This window comes from Podarcis cretensis (assembly GCF_951804945.1).
Source record: "Podarcis cretensis genome assembly, chromosome: 6".
Taxonomy (NCBI): Eukaryota; Metazoa; Chordata; class Lepidosauria; order Squamata; family Lacertidae; genus Podarcis; species Podarcis cretensis.
Genome location: NC_137175.1, coordinates 90,293,229 through 90,312,910, shown reverse-complemented (window position 1 = coordinate 90,312,910; position 19,682 = coordinate 90,293,229). Strand labels below are relative to the sequence as shown.

Below are 19,682 nucleotides of genomic sequence, written 5' to 3'. Positions count from 1 at the left end.
TTGCGTACGAGGGCTGTTTAAATATCCTTGTTTCTTTCCCCCCAAACCATATAGGTTGTGTTTGTTCTAACAGGAGACTGTGATGATAGAGGACATATTGGTTACAAGGTCTATGAAGAAATTGCATCAACAAGTTCTGGTCAGGTTTTTCACTTGGACAAAAAGCAAGTTAACGAGGTAGGAATGAGTGGAGTTTAATTTTCATGGCAGTCCTATATGGGTATTGATGGAATGGGAAATTTTGTCTAGCGGCCTTAGTTTTGAACTGAACATTTCCTGCTAAATGTTTCATCGATGAAGCTGACCCTAAAGATGAAAATTGTGGAGGAAGAAACTCAATATTTCTATTCATGTATTCATGACATTTGTATCCTGTCTTCCTTCAGTGAGTTTGGGATAACATAGATGGAGCTATTCCATTTTATCTTTACAACAACACTATGAGGTAAGTTAATTCAGAGATTTGCCCAAGGCCATCCAGTCAATTTCATTACAGTGGTGCCCCGCAAGACGAATGCCTCGCAAGACGAAAAACCCGCTAGACGAAAGGGTTTTCCGTTTTTCGAGGCGCTTCGCAAGACGAATTTCTCTAACGTCTTGCGAGTTTTGTGATTTTTTTTGCTTTCCCCCCCTTTTTCTAAGCCGCTAAGCCGCTAATAGCCGCTAAGCCACTAATAGCGCTAATCTGCTAAGCCGCTAATAGGGTTGCTTCGCAAGACGAAAAAACTGTAAGACGAAGAGACTCGCGGAACGGATTCTTTTCGTCTTGCGAGGCACCACTGTAATGAGCAGAGATTTAAACTCAGGTCTTCTTGGCTCAACTCCCAACACTCTATATTTACTGGCTCACTGTGGAAATCTGGATAGATTTTTAGATACTGCTTGGCATCTGAACTAGCATCCCGTGTCACAAACAGTTGTTTAAGAAGTGTCCCTTTATTTAATTTCTGTTCAAAGAGAGTTTGTTAGCTCTGTGAAGCCCAATGGAACAGAGACATAGTGTTCATCAAAAATACTGATCTAGCACAATGCCCAGCTATAAAGTATTGCTTGAGGCCAAAGTAAATGCTGCATGAATAACTCTCCAGTGACTTTAATCGAAACCTTGCAAATAGTAGGTGGTGTGGGTAACTGGAGCTGTAGCATGGACAGAGAAAGGGTTTAATCCTCTCAGTTGTACCTTGGATCTCAAATGCCTTGGCTCCCGAACAAACCGGCTCCCGAACAATCGGAACCCGGAAGTGAGTGTTCCGGTTTTCAAACGATTTTCGGAAGCTGAACGTCTGGCGCGGCTTCCGATTGGCTGCAGGACGCTCCTGCAGCCAATTGGAAGCCTTACCTTGGTTTTCGAACGGTCCCAGGAGTTGAATGGACTCCCGGAATGCATTCTGTTTGAGAACCGAGGTATGTCTGTACTTTGATTCTTAACTTCATTATACACTGAAAATACTTTTTATTTATTGATTGATTTTATATACTGCCCTATACCTGGAGGCCTCAGGGCGGTTCACAGAAAAGATCAACATGAATATATATACAGTGGTGCCCCGCAAGACGAATGCCTCGCAAGACGGAAAACCCGCTAGACGAAAGGGTTTTCCGTTTTGGAGGTGCTTCGCAAAATGAGTTTCCTATGGGCTTGCTTCGCAAGACGAAAATGTCTTGTGAGTTCCTGCGGGGTTTTTTCCCTTCCCCCCCTTTTTCTAAGCCGCTAAGCTGCTTATCAGCTGATCCGCTAAGCCGCTTATCAGCTGATCCGCTAAGCCGCTTATCAGCTGATCCGCTAAGCCGCTAAGCCGCTTATCAGCTGATCCGCTAAGCCGCAAAGCCGCTTATCAGCTGATCCGCTAAGCCGCTAAGCCGCTTATCAGCTGATCCGCTATGCCGCTAAGCCGCTTATCAGCTGATCCGCTAAGCCGCTAAGCCGCTTATCAGCTGATCCGCTAAGCCGCAAAACCGCTAATAGCGCTAATCCGCTAAACTGTCAAAGGGCTTGCTTCGCAAGACGAAAAAACCGCAAGACGAAGAGACTCGCGGAATGGATTCTTTTCGTCTTGCGAGGAACCACTGTAATCAAACAACAACCCAATAACGCCCCCCCCAAGAGCCACATTTTAAAAGGGCATAGGACGTAAATTAGATCAACCAAAGGCCTGGTGAAAAAGGAACATTTTTGCCTGGTGCCTAAAGGCATATAATGAAGGCGCCAGGCGAAGTTTCTTGGGGAGAGCATTCCCCAGACGGGGAGCCACTGCAGAGAAGGCCCCGTTCTTGTGTTGCCACCTTCGGGCCTCTCAAGGAGGAGGCACACGAAGGAGGGCCTCAGAAGATGATCTCAGGGTCTGGGTAGGTTCATATGGAAAGAGGCGGTCCCTGATGGTTGCTTAGTTCAGAAAAGTCTACATGCAGAGATGCAGTGGTCAGCCTCCAATGTGGAAGAGATGTTTCTGGTGCACATTTAGCTAACCAGCTCCTCGTGGCACTTTAGCAGTTCTTTCCTAGCACAGCAACATGCCTGAAACACCGTTTGGGGATTTCTGAATTAGCTTTGCTGATTTGCTTACTCTGAGCAATTGGGCACCATTCCACCACTTGGGCGGAAGACACAGTTTCCTGTATTAAAGCCATTCCTAAGAAAAGCATGACAAAGGTGTTATGAAGGGACTGTAAACTTGGAACATTTTGGGGGGCTTTCAGGTTCCACGTTGTCGCTGCGGACAATAGCTATTTCGCAAGCTCTCATGACTGAATTTGCTGAATCAAAAAAGTCACATGTTGTTAATTTTGGTAATCTAAATCATCTGCCCTAGTCGTAGACATTCTCTTGGACTTCCCAATATACACAGTATTCCATCAGCTGCCTTGCGGTATGACTCAGAAAAAAATATGAATATTGTGGGTTTTTAAAAATGGAATTTTGGTTTATGCAGTCAGAGTTTGACTGCTTTATTGTCCCACGCATGTGAACTTTTCGGACATCTTGATCATGAGCTTTTGGATTGCTATTTGTTTTTCTAGTTGTAGATGTGGATATGTTGTACTTGGAAGCAGCGTGCCTGTTACAGTAAGTTTTTGTTAAATAAATTGAAACGGGGAATTTACATGACTTGGCCTTCAAGAGGAAGCGTATCTGTATGTGGTAGGTAGGGACTTATAGAGCTTTCTTATTCTGCAGAACATTGATTTTAATATACTTCTAAAAATATACTTAATATACTTCTAAAAATAGATTCTAATAAATGGTTTTCTCACACAGTGAAGCCATTACCTCCCTCTCGTTAATCAAGTCACAATTGTGTTCAAACACACTGGGTGCTTTGAGGGGTTCGGCAAATCATGGATCTGGAGGTCTAGTGCCAGATAATCACAAAAACCAAATTGTAGGTGTTATGTACTGAAGTTCTCACCCTGGGCCAGCAGGGGATACTGTAGATGGTTTTCACTCAGGTCTGCATACGCAAATAAGGAATTGAAAGTGACACTCAGTGATTGGATAGTTAGAGAAAAGTTGTTACTGTTGCGTTGCAGTTGAGCTCTATATAAGCAGGTTGGCTGAACCCTTTAGTTCAGTTCTGTTCTGGCCTGTGAATAAACAAGAGCTGTTTGAAGAATCACTGTGTCATCTGATATGTTCACCCACAACTTAACAGTAACCTCATGATGTCCCAGCGTAAAATGGTCAACGCAACACATCTTTATATGACTACCACAGCAAGAGAGAAAACTGTCTCAGTGACCAGATGAATTCACTCTGTATACAATAGATGGAATTCACGATGCTATTTAGGAGTGTTCCAACTGATTTTAGGATTCTTATGTCCTCTTCCCAAGGCACCCTGGGAATGGTAGTTTGGCATGAAGTGGGCTGTTGGTGAGGCTAGCTGCCATCTGTAGCATGCATTGACATGTTCTTAGGAGTTTGAATAACTTCTTTAAAATTACACAGCACATTTCTAGGATGTCGGATAGCTTTGGGAAAAGCACAGAGAGCACGTCAAGCCCACGCATCATCATTTATTTTTTTAAAATAATATTTATTCAAAATTTTGAAGATTACAAAAAGAAAAAAGAAAAAAGGAAAGTAAAAAAGACAGAAAAAAATACAATCATTTAAAAAAGAAAAAGAACAGATTAAACCTTTACATAACTTTCTTCCTTTACTTATTTCCTTGACCTCCTCACACCTCCCTTTTTTGTATTCTAGTTCAAATTGTTATTTCAGCAAATCCTTCCAACCTTGTTTTTATCTTAATAATTTGATTTAATATATTGTAATTTTACGTTCTCTCTTTCATCAATTCATTTTTACTTAATCCTTTATATCATTTCTACCCAAACCACATAATTTTCTTTTTCCAACATCTTTCTAACAATCCTTAATTTTACAATATTTTTGAAGATATACTTTAAATTTTTTCCAATCTTCTTCCACTGACTCTTCTCCTTGGTCCCGGATTCTGCCAGTCATCTCAGCCCATTATTAGCTCAGCTGGTTGGAGCGTTGTGCTGATAACAACAAAGTTGTAGGTTCAATAACCACATGGGACATCTGCATATTCCTGCATTCCGGGGGGTTGGACTAGATGATCCTCAGGGTCCCTTACAACTCTACAGTTCTGTAAGTCTATTATTCTGTGCGTCTCTTCCCATCCCAGTTCCAAACGAGACTGGCCTCATGTCTATTGTTCTCTTACAACATCATCTCTAGCTGGCGAGGAGGGAAGGCCTGTATTTTTTAGCATACCTTCTGGAAGCATTTCCAGCTAATAGTTTCCATGACAAAAAAAATCACCTGTACTCTGTAGTCATGCACAGGGCCTTCTCGATAGTGGCGCCCGCCCTGTGGAAAACCCTCCCATTGGATGTCAAGGAAATAAACAACTACCTGACTTCTAGAAGACATCTGAAGGCAGCCCTATTTAGGGAAGCTTTTAATGTTTTATTGTGTTTTTAATATTCTGTTGGGAGTCGCCCAGAGTGGCTGGTGAGACCCAGCCAGATGGGCAGAATATAAATAATAAAAATTATTATTATTATTATTATTATTATTTGACAAACTTGGCTAGAGCCATTAACCAGGAGTTGTCAGTGAGGAGAGACAGTGCTGTGTACTTGACCTTCTGGCAGCGAAGTCTGGATTATTCAAGCAGCTTTAAACTTGGAAGTATTCTTGAATAGGTTTTTATTCAGTCTGATTCTGTTCAGAATTGGAATGCAAAATTAACAATGGTGCATCCTTTGTTATGTCATATCCGACACTATGCCATATATAATGTTGGCAGCGTAGCTGCTGTTCAACCTTCAAGTCCTGGCAAAGTATTAGGATTGTATATAATGTTACTTGATTACTTAGGTCCACTAGTTTTAATGGTTTCACTCTGAGTAGAACTTCGTTAGATTAACCCTTAAGTACAACTACAGTGGTACAGTGGTGCCTCGCAAGACGAAAAGAATCCGTTCCGCGAGTCTCTTCGTCTAGTGGTTTTTTCGTCTTGCGAAGCAAGCCCATTGACGGCTTAGCAGATTAGCGCTACTAGCGGTTTAGCAGCTTTTAGCGGCTTTTAGCGGCTTAGCGGATAAGCGGCTTAGCAGCTTAGAAAAAGGGGGGGGGGAAGGAAAAAAACCCACAGGAACTCGCAAGACATTTTCGTTTGCGATTGTATTTTGGAAGCCAAACGTCCGACACAGCTTCCGTTTGAGTGCAAGAAGGTCTGGAAGCCAACCGGAGGCCACGCCTTGGTTTTTGAACCCAGAATGGATTAAGTTTGAGAACCAAGGCACCACTGTAATATGTAAGTTAGCTGTGTTTACTATTAATCATTTTCCAATTCTGGTTGGACGCTAGCAATAGTTGTAAGGTAGTAACATGGATTGTGCAAATATCCCCCCTTTTCAAAATCTCTTCAGCTCAGTTGTTTCCCTTTGCAACGTTATTTGATGATCCAGTCCAATAAAGTCATATAGTTAATGGGATGACATCATGAGGCTGCATTTAACAGAATGGCATCATCAGTAAATGCAGTCGCAATCAATCACATTTCTTTATGAGGAGAACGGTAGGTGAGGGCAACATAAAATAAGTAAAAATGACTTTTTGAAAAATGGGGGAAGCGTTTTTTTGGCCCTGCCATTTGTTGGTCAAACAGGGGTTTTTTTTAGCTTTTAATGTGATCGAACAGAAACCGTAGTAAGAGCAAAGAAATAAATAAAAGAGCACCAGTGGTTCTTTTACACTGACTTCAATCTTCAGATACACCAAATAAGGACTCGTCTGCACTTCCTCTCCCCCCGCTGCTTCTCCCTGCGAAAAACTGCTCTTTAGTGCTCAATTGGAGCAAATGCCAATTTGGGTTTTCTCCAGATTGATGCTTGCTCTGATTTAGCACTAAAGAGTGGGTTTTCCCTGGGAAAGGAGTCGGGAAGGTGTTTTCTAGGCACTGGACAAGCAGAAGTGCGAATAAGCCCTGAGTAATAATAATAATAATAATAATAATAATAATAATAATAATAATAATTTATTTATACCCTGCCCATCTGGCTGGGCTTCCCCAGCCACTCTGGGCGGCTTCCTAAAAAATATTAAAATACTGTAATACATCAAACATTAAAAGCTTCCCTAAACAGGGCTGCCTTCAGATGTCTTCTAAAAGTCTGGTAGTTGTTCTTCTCTTTGACATCTGGTGGGAGGGCGTGAGGGAACCACCAGAAGGCCCTCGGAGCTGGACCTCAGTGTCCGATGGGGGTGGAGACGCTTATCTGGTAGTGCTTATCTGGTGTATTATTGGTTCCCTACAGGTTTTCAAGCACTAGTTTGGTGTGATAAATAACATAAGAGACGCAGGCTGAAATCCAGAGGAGTGTGTGCATGAAATTTATGCACCTGGATATCCCCCCAGAGCTTCCTTTTCAGAATGCGCTCCTCCCTAGAACTCTTTAAACCGTTCTGTAAATCTCCCTGAATCCAAAAAGCATTTTAGGAATAAGACAGAAGACCTGCATGAAAGGGGCATGGTAGTTTTTCTCCTCGAGAAAGCTCTTGTGTGTAATTCCCAAACCATTTTCCGATTTGAAGGAACTAAAGAACAGCTTAGAAGTTTCTGGAGTTGGGAATGTGTAAAAAAGTGCCTTTTGAAAGAAACACCTGGCTAGGGATGGGGAACATGCACACACCCCTGGATTCCAGCCATATTTTATAGTGTTGTGTCAAGACTGTCCTGCGCCGATTATTGCAAATACATTAACATTGCAGTCATTTTTGTCGTCACATTAAGCCTGCCAAGCTCTGGCCTGTAAAGTAATAAAGGCCTAATTATTCTAGTCTACTTCCTTTAGCTTGTCAAAGGGTAAAGATTGTTCCACCAGGGAAAGGAGATTTGAAAATTCCACCTAAACATTTCTTGCTTGCATTCTGAAGTTAGCATTTGTTCTGGCTAAAAGCCACTTTGTTTTTTGTTTTTTGGTTAAAGCAAACAATCCCATCAATACTAACTGAACCCAGGCCCTTGCACCTGAAATTCTGAACCGTTTTGGATAAGCACCATGCAGATACAGATAGTTTTAAATGACACAAATTCTAAATGAGGTTCTGTAGCACTTGTAAGCCTAGGGTACAGAGGACTCCTTGCTGTTGTCAAGCAATGGGGCCGGGGGCATTGTATATTCTCTCAGCTATTCACAGATGTAAAAAATAGCACATAGCATGCATGTTTCCATAGAACTGATGAAATTTCACACCTTTGCTGAAGGCTACGCAAATATTTTGTTCATGAACTCGAGAATGCAAGCACGTTATTTGTTAAAACAGAGCGGTTTTTCCTCTGTGCCAGTCGTGTTCTTATATATTAACACAGGTCCAGTTATTTCCTTTTGGTCACCATGATCCAGTGCGTAGAATAATGGACTTTAGGGCTAGTTTCAGATTCCAACATATTCCCAAAAAATTGCTGGGCAAGTTGTTGCCTTATTGTGAAACGCAGAGTTTTTTGCAGGTTTCCCTAAAGGTGTCCTCTTAATACTCTGGGCAGCTCTCAACAGAATATTAAAAGCATAAAACATCAAACATTAAAAACTTCCTTAAACAGGGTTGCCTTCAGATGTCTTCTGAAAGTCAGATAGTTGTTTATTTCCTTGACATCGGATGGGAGAGCGTTCCACAGGGTGGGCGCCACTACCAAGAAGGCCCTCTGCCGGGTTCCCTGTAATTTTGATTCTTGCAGTGAGGGAACCGCCAGAAGACCCTTGGAGCTGGACCTCAGTGTCCAGGCAGAATGGTAGGGGTGGAGACGTTCCTTCAGGTATACTGGGCAGAGGCCGTTTAGGGCTTTAAAGGTCAGCACCAACACTTTGAATTGTGCTCAAAGGTAGCTCCACATGGAGCGCATTGCAGTAGTCCAAGCAGGAGATAACCAGAGCATGCACCACTCCAGCGAGACAGTCTGCGGGCAGGTAGGGTCTCAGCCTGCGTACCAGATAGAGCTGGTAGACAGCTGCCCTGCACACACAATTAACCTGCGCCTCCATTGACAGCTGTGGGTCCAAAATGACTCCCAGGCTGTGCACCTGGTCCTGGACCTCAGTGTCTGGGCAGAACGATGGGGGTGGAGACGCTCCTTCAGGTATACTGGATCAAGGCCATTTAGGGCTTTAAAGGTCAGCGCCAACACTTTGAATTGTGCTAGGAAATGTACTGGGAGCCAATGTAGGTCTTTCAGGACCGGTGTTCTATGGTTTTGGTGACCACGCCCAGTCACCTGTCTTGCTGCTGCATTCTAGATTAATTGTAGTTTCCAGGTCACCTTCAAAGGTAGCCCCACACAGAGCGCATCGCAGTAGTCCAAGTGGGAGTTAACCAGAGCATACACCACTCTGGCAAGACAGGGAGGGTCTCAGCCTGTGTACCAGATGGAGCTGGGAGACAGCTGCCCTTCAGGTAATCTTTGGGAGGAACACCTGAAAATTAAACAATAGATCAGAATCCCATGTGAGAATTTAATGGGTGTTTCATTTGGGAGGTTGACCATTTTAAATTTCCCAGCTGGCTGCATTGCCCACCAAGACTGAAGTTTAAAATGCCCAATCATGGGCAGCCAGTGGTGCGGAGCCTGGTTGTCGTACCTGAACAAGGAAGTTAACGTTCTTGTCCACCAACTGAGGATAAAAGCCGGCTGCACCTAGCAATTGCAGCACAGTTGGCCGAAGAGCACATTGAGAGAGCAGATTGTCAACATTAAATAGAAGGTTATGATGAGTGTGTATTTGTAACACACATTGCCCCAGGCACAAACTTGCATGAGTCTTTGGAAAATGTAAATGACATTTTCCTGCCAGATTTCTTCTTTTGCCTCTGCATTGTTTGTCTCTAGGCAGGACTGCAAACTTGCTAATTTGCCCTTTGCCTTTATAAACTGGTGTCCTGAGTAGACTACATGCTAACACAGCTGGCTTTGACTTGATAATAAAATGTGTCAAGCCAAGTTGGAGTGTTTATTTTGAAATTAAAATTCTCAAATGTGTTCTGAATTTTCGCTGTGATTTTTTTTTAAGAGAACATCTCAGCGCACAATATAAAGTGGTTTTTAGTTGATTCATATACATTTTTATCATGTTTACAGCTGGTTAACGCCTTTTGATATCAACATTACGTAAGCTTCTAACCTTTGGCTTGAACTGATGCTGTCGTTGGATCTTCCCCATGATCTAGCAAGGGAAATCTTGCCTTAAACATTACGATCTTCATCAGAGGCCCTTCTTAGGGATCCATTTTCTGAGATAAGAAAATGTGCAAATGGAGAGAGAACCTGTTCAGTTTGGGTGCCCTGCATGTAGAATTTTTTTTTTTTTTTTTTTTGCACCAAGCAATTACCCTTCTATTTTCCCAGGCCTTCTAGCAAGTTACCCATCTGGTTTTCAATCTGCTAGAGGATTTTCTAATTGGTTGCCACTTGTTTTTATTTGTTTGGCGCTGTTATAAATACAGCTTTACTTTCTGTTGTGTTACAGCTATTGTGAGCACTGCCCTGGGGGTTTTTGAATTGAAGAGCAGCATGGAAATGTTTCAGATAAATAAATAAATATAGCATGCCACTCGGTTTCTTAACAAACCTATCTATAAAATGAGCTAGTACAAAGCAATGGTCTGTGGTGGATCTACCTTGTCTGAATCCTGTTTGCTCTTCATCAATAATAGCTCCATTGGTTATCCAGTCAACTAGCTTATTTTAAATATAGGACCTAGGACCTATAGGTTATTTTATTTTACCTTATTTTAAATATAGGACCTAGGACCCTCGTACCTACGGGACCGTCTCTCCCAGTATGCCCCATGGAGAGCCTCAAGGTCCATAAGTTGCAACACCCTAGTGGTCCCGGGCCCTAAGGAAGTTAGATTGGCTTCAACCAGAGCCAGGGCCTTTTCAACTCTGGCCCCGGCCTGGTGGAACGCTCTGACTCATGAGACCAGGGCCTTTGGCTTGGAGCTAATTTGATTCCCTCCCTCTATTTCTTTTTTCTTTTTCCTTTCTCCTCCTGTGATGAGGCTGCATTTTAATATTTTAATGTTTCAATATTTTAATGTTGTATTTTAATCTTGTTTTTAAGTTGTATTCATTCAACTTGTTTTTATTATTGCTTGTTAGCTGCCCTGAGGTAGAAATAGAAATTATTATTATTATTATTATTATTATTATTATTAATTATTTATTTATTTATTTATTTATTTTAGAGATGCTTTGCTAATTATAGATAGCAAACTGGTTGATAATTAACGAGGATTGGATGTAAGGCCCTTTTTGACTATAGGGATGACTATCACTGTGGCCCAAACTTTAGGGAATAACCTGGATGAATCCACAAATGAGAATATTACTCCTAGCAAGGAGGCCCACCAGTCAATGTTAGATTTCAACAGTTCTGGGGGGCAAATAGTGTGTGCCTGGTGCTTTATTACTTTTTAACTGCAAAATAAGGTTCTTGGCCTCAGTTCAGGGTACTGGAGGCCAGTCTGGTAAGCTTTCCAAAGATTCTGTTATTTGGTTGACCTCATCATCGTGACCATGATAGAGTGAATGATAATATTGCATCCATTCATTGGGTCCGATAGTGCACACTGGAACGTTAGGAGCATTTCTCCAGCAGTCCTGATATTCTACGCCAAGAGAGGCGGACGTCCTTATCGTGAGAGGCCTTTCTTAGAATATGCCAAGCCTCACTGATGTGGTCTGAAGGAAAGCAGAGCAATACGTTTGGCAGCAGCTTGGCTGCAGGAGTTGCCAGAAGGAGGCATGCAAGGCGCCTTCAAATTCAAATGAATGGCAAGTAATAATAGCAATAATGTAACCCCCCCCCCCAGCTGTTTCAAACTTTAAATGTTAATGTGAGCACTTGGAATCAGGTCTGGAAATGGACTCAAAGCCAGCGCAGAAGAGAGACTGGCATAATATGCTCTTACCTACCAGTCTCCATCAGTAATGTCGCCTTTCCCAGTGGAAATTTTGGGTGGACTGTCTTTGACAGTAGCCCCTCATACAACACATTCCTGTATTCCAGCCAGGAAGCTTAACCCTTCTCCTTTTTTTCTTTGAAATTACGCTCTTCAGCCATGTTGAAAACTGTGATGTTTTCCTTAATTGACACCGGTGCTAATTAATTCACCATTTATTGTATGGAAAGACAGCTTTGTTGGATGAAATTTGCTCCCTCGTGTGAGTAGTATAATAAATCCCTCTTTCTCCCCTGTCCTTTTTAACTCTGCAAGTTGAATGTAAATGTAGCCCATTTAGTATGGGGGCGGGAGAAATGAGCAAAATTTGTCACAGACTCTTAAACTCAAAACATATGTCAAGTACATTTTAGATTCCATACTTCAGTATCGCATGTTTGTTTAAGTCTAGAAATAATTCGCCGCAGACCACTTCAATTTTCAGGACTTCTCATTGATTTCTAATTAAAGTTCCCTTCTCCAACTTGATGTTAACCTCATCATCTGCCTCCTTGCAGCCTGTTTGACTGTCATGGAAAATGCTTTGGTTGTTTGCAAGAGAAGTGCGTGATGCACGGGTAGACTTTTGCAGTCGTTATGCTCCCTTGCCCCATTCCCTCCAGTAGGATAAGGCCACTTCCGCCTTAAGGAGGAGATGGGGTTGCGGGCTTCACGGGCCCTCCACGTGCACAGGGAGTGGGGTGGGAGGCCAGCCCTGCGCGATTGGGGGATTCCTGGCTGCGTCACCCCCTAGCCGGCCAATCGAGTTGGTCCGGGGGTGTGGCCTGCCCCATAAAGGCAGGATGCAGCCGGGGATCTCCCTCTTTCTCCGCCCACCAGCTGCTCCTGTTTTCCCACCCTCCCGCCTTCTAAGGTTCTCCTTCTTGGACCTTGCTATGGACCTCGGTTAGTCGCCGTTAAGGGGCCTGGTAGGAATTTTTCCACTTGGCAAATTGGCACAAGCCACTTGGTTTTCACCTACCTCGTAGCAAATCGTCACAACTTTCTGGGTATTGGCGGTTAGGCATTGGAATAGTTCTGTAGATGGAAAGAGGGGAGGTAGCGCCATCACCTGCCCTGAATATTGAAGGGTAGTCCGTTAAAGGATTCCGGGGGGCTTGGCCCTGTCTGAAGCCTAGGGAGGTTAGGGCCTAAGGCACGTCCCCTATCGGTGACCCTGGGGGAGCTCCTAGTTGATGTGCATCAGCAGGCGGTTAACCCTTCCCGGACTTCAAGCAGACGGGCTGGAGTCAGATATAGTCGGTTAGGTCCAGTGCCTAAGCCAATACCACTCATCACCTGTAACCAATAAAGTTGTGGCCTTTTTATAGCCCATTAACCTTAATAATTCTGTTGTGTGTCATTATTTTCCAACTGGGGGGGGGGGGGAACTCACCACGCAACACCTTCTTGTATCTAAACCAGCCTGGTTGCCCTTAAGAATGGCAGCCTTTAATGGTGAGAGGTTGTTCAGTATCACATATCTAGCCTTTGATTGGATATTATGAACTGCAGTGAGCCCCAGAAAGCTGGACGTGTATGAGTAAGACTGTCGATAGTAAGAGCTGTTCCGCAGTGGAACACACTCCCTTGGGAGGTCGTGGACTCTTCTTCCTTGGAGGTTTTTCAGCAGAGGTTGGATGGCCATCTGTCATGGATGCTTTAGTTGAGATTCCTGCGTTGTAGGGGGTTGGACCAGATGACTCTTAGGGTCCGTTCCAACTCGACAATTCTATGCTTATTAGAACTCACAGGGTTCTTCTGAGCAAGGTCTGGGGAGAACTGACCTGAAGCAAAGGGCAGTTGGCAAGGAGGTGTCATATGATTGCTGGAGATCCATCTCTCATGTGAATTGTAAGGGATTGAAGGGAACGGTCTTGTAACTCTGCACCCCAGTGTTCCTGAGATAGTGCCTTTTGCCTTCTCCACTGTGGTCCTTAAACAGAAGAAGCAGGCATGGGTTTGTGGTTGGGCTAGACAAGGTGATGCTCCCTTTGGCAGCTGGTCCTCTTTCTCTTCAAAGAGACCTATGAGTTCATTCTCCATTAATTCTATGTCTGCCGAATTCAGGGCTGTAATACTTACTGGTACGCTGGCTGAGACCCTACCTGCCCACAGACTGTCTTGCCAAAGTGGTGCATGCTCTAGTTATCTCCCGCTTGGACTACTGCAATGTGCTCTATGTGGGGCTGCCTTTGAAGGTGACATGGAAACTACAACTAATCCAGAATGCGGCAGCTAGACTGGGGACTGGGAGTGGCTGCCGAGACCATATAACACCGGTCCTGAAAGACCCACATTAGCTCCCAGTAGCACAATTCAAAGTTTTGGTGCTGACCTTTAAAGCCCTAAATGGCCTCAACCCAGTATACCTGAAGGAGCGTCTCCACCCTCATTATTCAGCCCAGACACTGAGGTCCAGCTCCGAGGGCGTTCTGGCGGTTCCCTCACTGTGAGAAGTGAGGTTACAGGGAGCCAAGAAGAGGGCCTTCTCGGTAGTGGCGCTTGCCCTGTGGAACACCCTCCCATCAGATGCTAAGGAAATAAACAACTATCTGACTATTAGAAGACACCTGAAGGCAACCGTGTATTGGGAAATTTTTAATGTCTAATATTTTACAATTTTTTATGTACTGTAAAACGCCTAGAGTGGCCGGGGAAACCCAGCCAGATGGGCGGGGTATAAGTAATAAATTATTATTATTATTGTTATTGTTGTTGTTGTTATTATTATTATTATTATTATTATTATTATTATTATTATTGGTAGATGAACTATGTGAGGCCTGGAGTTGGCTTATGACATGCCTGTACGGTAACTTGTACTCTTATGACAGCATGTTAAAAATAGTTGCAGTAACATACTGAGCTTATGGCAGTGATGTTACAGGTTGTGATTGGTCAGGGCTTGGGAAGTTAAAAGCTTTTTTTGAAAGCTTCTGCTAATTTCTATCTCCTACTGCTACCCTGTACTAGGGATGCTTAAGTTTGTAACATAGGAGTATTGGCCAGGATTCAAACACTTGGGAATGCCTAGTGAATTTTCAATACAGTGGTAACTCGGGTTAAGTACTTAATTCGTTCCGGAGGTCCGTTTTTAACCTGAAACTGTTCTAAACCTGAGGTACCACTTTAGCTAATGGGGCCTCGTGCTGCCGCCGCGCGATTTCTGTTCTCATCCTGAGGTAAAGTTTTGAACCTGAGGTACTATTTTTGGGTTAGCAGAGTCTGTAACGTGAAGCGTCTGTAACCTGAAGCGTCTGTAACCCGAGGTACCGCTGTATTCATTTCAACACCACCTTCACCCGTGGCAGCAAGCTAATAACATCAATTTTGTTTAAAGCAATGTGACGAAGGGCTTCTCTTCTCTTTGCTTTCTATTACATGTGCTAAGACCTGTCCAAAAAAACAAAGAAACCTAAAGCCGCATTTAACATGCCAAAGTTTATGAACTTGAATTCCAGTCTATTTTTAAAGGTTTGGGGCTAGCGTGGGTTTTTTTTGACTTCACATCCAGGGAGCTTGGTGAAGCTTTTCATCCTTCAAGCTTTGCATTGCGAACCCAGGGGATGTGAACCCAAACTGAAAAAACAGTTTGTACAAAGCTCCACGCGCTGGGACCTGCCAACTTTTGCACAGACCTTTTAGCAATGAGTGCATTGCCAGCTGCAGGGAAAATATAAAACCATGAACTGGACTGTAAAAATGTTGGTCTCCTGAGCTGCGCCAAGGCTTGGATCCAGTACAAGAAGCACCAAGGCAGGTTTGGGCAAAGCCTGGGAAGTCCCAAGGTGAAACTCAGAGGAATCTGATACGTTGGAGGGACAGAACCAGACAGTTTGGACCATGGGTAGGCAAACTAAGGTCCGGGGGCTGGATCCAGCCCAATTGCCTTCTAAATCCAGCCTGTGGATGGTGCGGGAATCAGCGTGTTTCTACATGAGTAGAATGTGTCCTTTTATTTAAAATGCATTTACATGAGTAGAATGTGTCCTTTTATTTAAAATGCATCTGTGGGTTATTTGTGAGGCATAGGAATTTGTTCATTCCCCCCCCCAAAAAAAATTAGTCCAGCCCCCCACAATGTCTGAGGGACAGTGGGCTGGCCCCCTGCTGAAAAAGTTTGCTGACCCCTGGTTTGGACAAATGTTTTGAGAGCTAACTGTCCAAGGTAGACTCAAGGTAGAGCCTGGAATAATCCAGAGTGTATTGGCTTTTGAGGCCTTAAGTCTTCTATCCTATGCACACTTACCTGGGAGTAAGCGCCATTGACCATAGTGTAGGACATGCTTCTGAGTATGGCTACATAGGATTGCATTGCACTGGTGGTATAGGGAAGTTTTTAATGTTCAATGTTTTATTGTGTTTTTAATGTTCTGTTGGGAGCTGCCCAGAGTGGCTGGGGAAACCCAGGCAGATGGGTGGGGTATAAATAAAATAATAATAATAATAATAATAATAATAATAATAAATAATTATCAGATGGGAAATGACTGGCCAGTAGCCATAGGGGTAGAGGATTGAACAGCCTGCCTCTTGGTCAATAAATACGCGGAAAGAGTTTAGCTTACAACAGCCACAAACTTCCAACCTCCCCAGTAAACTGCCTTGTGCATATAAATTAATTGTTTTAATTCAAGACTTCTTAGGCTTTTAAGGGATTGATGCGATGCAGCTAATGTGTCTCTTGATTGTTTCAAATATGGCAACTCTGCGACAAAGCCCGTCAAAGTGAATTTGGGTTAGCAAGATGGGTTCTGAGCTCCTGCTGGGGAAATTTAGTTGTACAAATGGCAAACTTACAATGATTAAATCAGTCTGAGGAACCTTTCTCAGCCCAAGGGCCGCATTTGTTCATGGGGAAGCCGCCAAGGGTGGATGGGAAAAAGGCAAGTGTGAGCAGAATACCAAAAGTATTCTGGACAGAGTATGAATAAGTAAACATTTCTGCTCCTACTTCTGTAGGAAGTTCTTCAGCTTCCCCACCTAAGTTTGACAATTCCTGGAACAAATCATGGTGGGTGAAGGAGGTGGTATAGAGGGGCGAGGCCCTGATCCCCTCTGTCCTACCTGCATGGTTATTTTTGCCAGATTCCCCTCCAAGCTGACTTTAGGGAGACAGTTTTTTTTTGGGGGGGCGTCTAGTGCTTGCCACTTTCACTACCTGCTATCCCTCCATCTGGGTGGAAGTGGTTTTGCATGACCAAGTGGCCCTGCCTTTGGCTGGAAGGGTTAAGTGGCTTTGAATAGGATACAGGTGGTACTTGTAATTGCTTTGAGCCTATAAGCCTATCAGTTTGTTGAGGGCTGCTGCCTGCTGGATGACTGCAAAGGAGCTGAATCATGGCTTCATAGTGTTTGTTGTTGTTTAGTCATGTCCGACTCTTTCTGATCCCATGGACCAGAGCACGCCAGGCACTCCTGTCTTCCACTGCCTCCCGCAGTTTGGTCAAACTCATGCTGGTAGCTTCGAGAACACTGTTCAACCATCTCGTCCTCTGTCGTCCCCTTCTCCTTGTGCCCTCCATCTTTCCCAACATCAGGGTCTTTTTCAGGGAGTCTTCTCTTCTCTTCTCATGAGGTGGCCAAAGTATTGTAGCCTCAGCTTCAGGACCTGTCCTTGCAGTCCATGGGACTCTCAAGAGTCTCCTCCAGCACCGTAATTCAAAAGCATCAATTCTTCGGCGACCAGCCTTCTTTATGGTCCAACTCTCACTTCCATACATCACTACTGGGAAAACCATAGCTTTAACAATACGGACCTTTGTCGGCAAGGTGATGTCTCTGCTTTTTAAGATGCTGTCTAGGTTTGTCATTGCTTTTCTCCCAAGAAGCAGGCATCTTTTAATTTCGTGACTGCTGTCTCCATCTGCAGTGATCATGGAGCCCAAAAAAGTAAAATCTCTCACTGCCTCCATTTCTTCCCCTTCTATTTGCCAGGAGGTGATGGGCCCAGTGGCCATGATCTTTGTTTCCCCCCCTTTTTTTGCTGTTGAGCTTCAGACCATATTTTGCGCTCTCCTATTTCACCCTCATTAAAAGGTTCTTTAATTCATCCTCACTTTCTGCCATCAAGGTTGTGTCATCTGCGTATCTGAGGTTGTTGATATTTCATAGTGTTACTGGTCTGCAAAGCAAGGCATGCATCCAGTGGACTATAATATGGAAGCTGTTCATAGCATTATCTTCTCTTTCAGGTGTTGAAATGGGTCGAAGAAGCCGTGCAAGCTTCCAAAGTCCATCTCTTATCGACAGACCACCTGACTTCAGCTGTAAATGCTTGGCAAATCCCTTTTGATCCTAGTTTGAAAGAGGTTACAGTGTCCCTGAGTGGTCCTTCTCCAGTTATTGAAGTCCATGATCCTTTAGGTGAGTTATTATTGTCCCACTTTCTCAAAGGAAGAGCAACGGTGGGTCTGTATTCTCCACACTTTAATAAACTGCAATCCTCAGGATTATCGTGGGGAGTAAGTGACAAGAAAACAATACACATTTGTAGAGTAGGTGGGTCTTTAAAGTGTTTGGACACAGCCACTGTACAGTCCTGGCCTTTACATTGGGACACTCTAGGTGACAAATTCATGGGGAGCAATGCATGGGGCCAGAGCACAAATGTGTTGGAGTATTCTAGAAAGCAGTTGAGAATTGGTCTTGAACAGGTTGCTAGGCAACAGAAAAATCTACCCAGCAACAGGAGCCTTTATAAAGGACATGTGATCAACAAGGGTCAGTGTGAAGCAGTGATGGCTAAACTTGGCCCTCCAGCTGTTTTGGGACTACAACTCCCATCATCCCTAGCTAACAGGACCAGTGGTCAGGGATGATGGGAATTGTAGTCCCAAAACAGCTGGAGGGCCGAGTTTGGCCATCACTGGTATAAAGTGTCAGTGTGTAAATGGGCATGAGTCAGCATTAGGTCTCTGGCCGGGTGGCTGGAAGAGGAAAGGATTGTGTTATTTTATTTGTATTCGACCAATGTAGATTTTTGTAAATAATAAAGATACTCAGTTAAAAAGGAAACTGCTGCAAGTCTGTTAAAAGAAGAAGAAAAACCAAGAGTAGATGTTGCGCACACATCAACAAAATGAAGGGCACTACACCTTTCTTTATGAATGTGCTCCTATTACCCAGGCCAGGGATGACAGGGAGCAGATGAAGCATGAGGAAGTCCAATACAAAGGAGATATAGACAGGGTAAAGAGGTACAGAGGAGTTAGGGAACAAAGGAGGAAGGCTGTCCCAACTCAAGAAAGGCTGAGGAATCAGGAAGATAGGAAGGGAAGAAAGAAAGAAAGGTCCAGCCAGCTATTAACCCCAATTGCAAGCCAGGAGAAGAGAAAGGGGAAGGAGGAACGATGGATTATAGGAAGACTGTATATTTACTTTCGAAAGAGTTCCTTTGATGATACAGGGTAAGTCTGAACAAGGTCTCCAACCCAGAATTTCATGCCTGTTGTATGCAGTTTTCTCTTCCTGCCTGTCATTTTTTTGGGATTCCCCGATTTGTAGGAATTTAGTCTAATGCAAGATGGTTCAATGTGAAACCTATAAGAGTTGACAGAATCAGCTTTTGTGCTGATTCCGGTTTTTGCAAGAATGTTTAGAAAACTGGGGGAAAGCCAAAATAGCCAGATTGGTTTGGCTTGTGGTGTACTGAATATCTCTGCACTGATCATTGACAAGAATCTCACGCTATTAAGTACCAGGTTTTCAAGGCATGTGGATGGGGGGGGGGGGGGCAAGGAGTTAAGTCTGAGCATTGCTGAGGTGACTTAAAAAATAAAATGCTTATTCCTTATTTGCCTGTGTTGTAGGTAAGCCCATAAAGAAAGGATCTGGCTTGAATGAGTTGCTGAATATTGAAAATTCTGCAACGGTAGTGAACATAAAAGAACCAGCGCCTGGAACGTGGACAATTAAGGTGATTTTCCTGTAGAAAAGATGCGGTCAATTTCCTTCATGCATGATGCATTTTTTAATACAAAAGCTGTGTTAACAGAGTTCCTGCAGTAACATTTGATCACACACAATCCTTATAAGTTTGGATGAAGTCCTCTTCTCTTCCACCATGGTTTGGGGCCTTATGCTAAAATTGGCTCTTCATAACTGTTGGTTTTGGGGATTCAGTGTCCCCCTAAGTCCATTATTGGTAAGAGAAAATTGAGTGGAGCCAGGATCCAGTGAAAGCAAGGAAGATCTTACCTGG

General features: G+C 43.6%; 1 protein-coding gene across 1 annotated transcript in view; it reads left to right on the top strand.

Annotated features, from left to right (window-relative positions):
* The window catches only part of HMCN1 (hemicentin 1), a 325,809-nt gene that overhangs the window by 57,743 nt on the left and 248,384 nt on the right, over positions 1 to 19,682 (top strand). The window contains exons 4-6 of the mRNA XM_079980967.1: positions 55 to 177; positions 17,674 to 17,845; positions 19,291 to 19,397. Coding sequence (XP_079837093.1) covers positions 55 to 177; positions 17,674 to 17,845; positions 19,291 to 19,397 — 402 coding nt within the window. The remainder of the gene's footprint in view (positions 1 to 54; positions 178 to 17,673; positions 17,846 to 19,290; positions 19,398 to 19,682) is intronic.